This window comes from Oxyura jamaicensis (genome assembly GCF_011077185.1).
Source record: "Oxyura jamaicensis isolate SHBP4307 breed ruddy duck chromosome 21 unlocalized genomic scaffold, BPBGC_Ojam_1.0 oxy21_random_OJ72563, whole genome shotgun sequence".
In the NCBI taxonomy this organism is placed as follows: domain Eukaryota; kingdom Metazoa; phylum Chordata; class Aves; order Anseriformes; family Anatidae; genus Oxyura; species Oxyura jamaicensis.
In genome coordinates this window covers 1-5,317 of record NW_023304577.1, presented here as the reverse complement: position 1 = coordinate 5,317, position 5,317 = coordinate 1, and the positions used below count along the sequence as shown (strand labels likewise).

The 5,317-nt window shown below is 69.5% G+C and overlaps 1 protein-coding gene across 1 annotated transcript; it reads left to right on the top strand.

Moving 5' to 3' along the window:
• The first annotated feature begins 946 nt into the window (after positions 1-946).
• Positions 947-3,772, top strand: LOC118158177 (proproteinase E-like). Its single transcript, XM_035312792.1, has 8 exons — positions 947-1,588; positions 1,669-1,754; positions 1,843-1,940; positions 2,281-2,415; positions 2,496-2,632; positions 3,040-3,185; positions 3,265-3,417; positions 3,705-3,772. The coding sequence occupies exons 1-8, from the start codon at positions 1,549-1,551 to the stop codon at positions 3,723-3,725; spliced, it is 816 nt and encodes a 271-aa protein (XP_035168683.1). The 5' UTR covers positions 947-1,548; the 3' UTR covers positions 3,726-3,772.
• The last annotated feature ends 1,545 nt before the right edge of the window (positions 3,773-5,317 follow it).

Genomic DNA, 5,317 nt, shown 5'->3' with positions numbered 1-5,317 from the left:
GGGGGGGGGGTGCGGGGACAGCGTGGGGGCACCTCCGTGCAGTGGCACAGGGACATGGGGACACGTAGGGACACCGTGGGGACATGTGGAGCACCTCCTGTGCAGCCACACGCGGACACATGGCGGCACCTCTGTGCACACCCACAGGGACACGGGGGTGCGTGGGGACCGCGGGGGGCACCTCTGTGCACGCCCATGTGTGGGGACACCGTGGGGACACCGGTGTGGGGACACCGTGGGGACATGGGGAGCACACAGGGACACGGGGAGCTGTGGGGACACCCAGACACACATGCAGGGGGACACACGTGCGCATGGGGCTGCTGCTGTGTGACGTGCCCACAGCGACACCCAGGTGACACAGGCGGGCCCATGGGGACACCCAGCGCCACCAGGGGACCCCACAGCCCCCAGCACAGGGTGGTGGCGCTGGGTCAGCCCCAGGCTGCGACAGGGGCACGGGCGTCTATGGGGGTCATGGGGGTGATGGGGGCCACCAGCTGCGTGGGGGGAAGAGGGACTATAGGGGCAAATGGGGTTGTATGGGGCTGTGGGGGAACCAGGGGCGCTGGGAACTGGGGGCGATACTGGGGGTACAGGGATAGAGGGGATGTGGGGGTTATGGCTGCACGGGGGTTTGCAGGGGCTAAGGGGGGACCAGGGGCATCCAGAAGCACGAGGGATACTGGGGGCATGGGGTACAGCTGGGTATGGGGGCTGTGGGGGGCACCAGGTACATGGGGGTATGGGGTTTACGGTGTCATGTAGGGACTATAGGGAGCACAGGGATATAGGGCGTTGGGGGCACTAATGGTGTTGGGGGTGTATGGGAGCTATGGGGGAACAGCAGGGCTAGGGGGGGCGCAGGGGGTAACTGGGGGGCTGGGGGCACCAGGGCACGGGGGCTACGGGGGCAGAGGAGCCCTGGGGAGCACAGGGGCTGCAGGGTCCATGGTGGATACCTGGCAGTTTGGGGACATTGGAGGGGACAAGGGACCTGGGCAGGTATAGGGGTTATAAAGGGGCTGGGGGCACCAGGAGCATGAGGGGTATGGGGCTACAGGAGGCCGAGCTGCTATGGGAGGGGGGCTGTGGGGCCGGGGGGTGCTTGTGGTATATATGGCACTGAGTCCATGGGGGGCCATATGGGGACGCACAGCCCCCGGCCGCACCCACGCAGGCCTGGCTGGATGGGTGCTGGTGGCCACGTGCCCCCCCCCAGCCCCCACAGCCAAGGCCAGGCGTTAATGGTTAATCCCCGGTCCCCACACCTGCGTGGCTCCCAGGGGGGCTGGCACCCCGGGGTGCCCCACACAGGGCGCCGGGACCCCTTCGGCCATGCCCGTGGGGTGCCCCCCACAGTGTGACCGCGTGGAGGGGTCCCGGAACCCCCCCACTCCGCAGGGGCACCCCACACCCCCTGGCAGCACCCAGCTGGGTGCCGGCTGCCCCTTCCCAGGGGTGTCCTTGGGGTGGGGGGTGCCCCGATAAGGGGGGAGATTTAAGGCTGGCGGCTGCCCCGTGGGCCCTCGCCGAGCCGTGATCACGATGCTGACGCTCCTCGTCCCCCTGCTGCTGGTGGCTGGCGGTAAGCTGTCCCCAAACCCTTCCAGCATCCCCAATTTGGGGGTCCCGGCACCCCGGGGTGACCGGCACCCTGTCGTGCAGGCTGCCGGGCCGCGGTGCTGCCGAAAGAGCCGCAGTCACGGGTGGTGAACGGGGAGGACGCGGTGCCCTACAGCTGGCCCTGGCAGGTGAGCGGCACGGGGACGGGGACCAGGACACGGTGGGGACGCCCAGGGGGTGACACGGCCCCCTCCCACCCCGTGTCCCCCGCCGCAGATCTCGCTGCAGTATGAGCGCAACGGCACCTTCCGCCACACCTGCGGGGGCACCCTCATCGCGCCCGACTGGGTGATGACGGCCGCGCACTGCATCTCGTGAGCGGGGCGCGGGATGGGGGCAGGGGGGCAGGGGGTGCACGGAAGGGGTGCGGGGTGCAGGAGGGGTGCGGGGGGTGCGAGGGGCAGGGTGGGTGCACGGAAGGGGTGCGGGGTGCAGGAGGGGTGCTGGGTGGGTGCACGCAGGAGGTCCAGGACGCACCGAGGACAGGCATGGGGGTGATGGGCTGCGCAGCAGGGGTGCAAGGAGGGTGCAGGGTGGGCACACAGGACAGCAGGCTGCGGGGATGGGTGCAGGAGGGCTGCAGCCCCCGTCCCCCGGGTCGCCCCTGGTGCCACCCAGCGTGGCGTCCGCTGAGGGCCGTGTCCCCACGGGCAGCTCCACGCTCACCTACGAGGTGGTGCTGGGTGAGTACGACATGAGCTCCGCCGAGGGCCCTGAGCAGCGCATCTCCGTCGCCAACTCTGACATCTTCGTGCACCCCAAGTGGAGAAGCTCATGCGTGGCCTGCGGGTGAGCGGGGTCCCGGTGGCGCGGGGGGACGCCGTCCCCACCCAGAGCCCCCGTGACACGTGTGTGTCCCCACGTGGCAGCAACGACATCGCCCTGATGAAGCTGCGGCACAACGCGGTGCTCAACAACCAAGTGCAGACGGCGCAGCTGCCACCCGCGGGCACCATCCTGCCCGACGGCTACCCCTGCTACCTGAGCGGCTGGGGACGTCTGTCCAGTGCGTCCCCGCGGCATGGGGACAGCGCCCGGCTGCTCCCCGGGGAGGGAGAGGGAGGGACCGGGGAGTGGATGTGGGGTGGAGAGATGGAGGAAAGGAGGGACGGGTGGAGGAAGGGACGCGTGGAGAGACAGGGATGGGGGCACGGAGGGAGGGATGGAAGGGGGGAAGGACATGGGAGGGAGGGATGGGGGCTTGTTGGAAGGGTGGATGGATGATGGATAGATGATGGACAGATGTTTGGATGGATGGATGGATGGAAGAACGGATAGATGGATGATGGATAGACGGATGATGGGCGGGTGATGTGTGGATGCTGGATGGACGTGGGATGGATGGGGCCGGCGGGCAGGATGCCAGGCACAGGGCTGTCCGTCCGGGTCCCTAAGCCCCCACCCCACTGGCAGCTGGTGGCCCGCTGCCGGACCGGCTGCAGGAGGCGCTGATGCCCGTGGTGGACTACAAGCACTGCACGCAGCCCGACTGGTGGGGCAGCCTGGCCATCCGCACCACCATGATCTGCGCCGGCGGAGCCGAGAAGGCCGGCTGCAACGTGAGTGCCGCTCTGGGCTGTGCCGTGCCGGGGGAGCCGGAGCACCCCAACCCCAGCCTGACCCCATCCCCATCCCCAGGGCGACTCGGGCGGCCCCCTGAACTGCCAGGCTGATGATGGGCACTGGGAGGTGCACGGCATCGCCAGCTTTGTCTCGGGACTGGGCTGTGACACCCCAAAGAAGCCCACTGTCTTCACCCGCGTCTCCGCCTTCGAGGACTGGATCGCCGAGGTGGGCACCGGGGTGCAGGGACAAGGGGGTGCTGGGGTAATGGGGTGCCAGGGTACCATGGGGCTGGGATGTCGAGGTGCTGGGGTACCAGAGTGTTGGGGTGCTGGGGTGTCAGTATATCTGGATGTCAGTGTGCCAGGGCACCAGGGTGCTGGGATGTTGCAGTGCCAGGGTGCTGGGGTGCTGGGCTGTCGGGGTGCCCAGGTACCAGGGTGCTGGGACATTGGGGTGTGGGGATGCTGGGGTACCGGGGTGTTGCACCCCCCTCAGCCACTTCTCTCTTCCAGACCATGAATAACCACAACTGAGTAGGGCAGCAGCAACCTCCCGGCATCGCAGAGGGCAAATAAACCTGCAGAGCTGGCACCACGCGTGTCCCGTGTGCTGGGGGGGAGCGGGTGTGCACACACGTGTGTGCAGCCGGGCACGCGCGGGCGCCTGGCAAAAGCGGCCGCCTTTGCCAGCAGATGGCACTGGCAGAGCGGGCGCGGGGAGCGCGGCTGCACCCGTGGCTGTGCCAGGGTGCCGCAGGGATGGGCACCCAGAGGCACCCAGATACCACGGGGACGGGCCCGGAGGGAGCCCGGAGACACCCAGGCACTATGGGGACAAGCACCCCGGGGTGCCCTGGAGCTATGCTGATGGTTTCCCCGAGATGCAGTGACACCCACAGGGCAAGGACCCCCTGTCCCATGGCACCCTGATGCCATGAGCACCACGAGATGCCCCAGTGCCATGAGGATGGGCTCCATCCTCCTCCCCAAGGCACCCTGAGGCCACGGGGATGGGCCCCTCTGAGGCCTCCCTTGTGCCACAGGGAAGCTGTCCCCATACTCCCCAAGGTGCCCTGACGGCGCGGTGATGGGTCCCCAGGGTGCCCTGATGCCGTGGCGATGGGCACCCAGCAACACCCTGATGCCACGGGGATGGGTACACAGCAGGACCTGATGTCCCAGGGACGGGCCCCCCTAAGGGACCCTGATGCCATGTGTCATCCCCCGGCCTCCCAGGTGGTGGGCACCCAGAGACACCCAGGTGGTACGGGATGAGCACCCTGAGGTGCCCTGACACCACGAGGATCGGCTCCTCCCTGACGGCACCCTGAGGCCGCGGTGACGGGACCCATAGGCACCCCGATGGGCACCCCGAAACACCCCGAAGCTGGGGGGGAACGGGCAGGCTCTCAGAGACAGCCGGGCGCTATGGGCACGAGCACCCTGAGGTGCCCCAACGCCGTGGGGATGGGCCCCTCCGGGTGCCCCGTCCCGGGCGTGCGGCCACGATGGAGGCCCTGGGCCCGGCTCTCGCTCGCCGCCTCCTGCCCTCCCGGCCCGGCCGTCGCCTCGCAACCACCGGCCGCGGCGCGTGACCGGGAACAAAGGGCCCTTTGACGGCGGCCCCGCCGCGGCCGGCACGCATGGGCCCCCCGCTTCCCCCGGCCCGTCCCGGCGGGGACCCCCGTGTCCCCACGGGGATGGGGCCACCCCGAGCCGGGTGGAAAATCCCCATCCCCGTCCGGCCGCGGGGCTGTATGGTTTTATTGGCCCTTGTCGCTGTGTCTGGGGGACCTTTGGTCCCCGCACGGGCCCTTTGCTCCGGCTGCTGAGGCCGCCCCGGCTCGTGACACCCTTGCACAACCGGTGACGCCCTCAGGAGGCCAGGGACGGTGGGGACAGGATGGGCGCTGGCTGTGGGCTGAGCCGGGGGTTCCTTACCAGAAGGGCGGCCACCACGGCGCCCCGATCCCCCGAGGCAGGGGGACACCGCGCGGGGCAATGCGCCCGGCCCGGGTGGCAGAGGGGGCAGGGGGCAGGGGGCAGGGGCTGCACCACGGTGCTGGTGCTGTGGGGCTGGTGGGGCTGGAGCCTGGAGCAGGTGGTGCGAGCCTGGCATGGGTGCT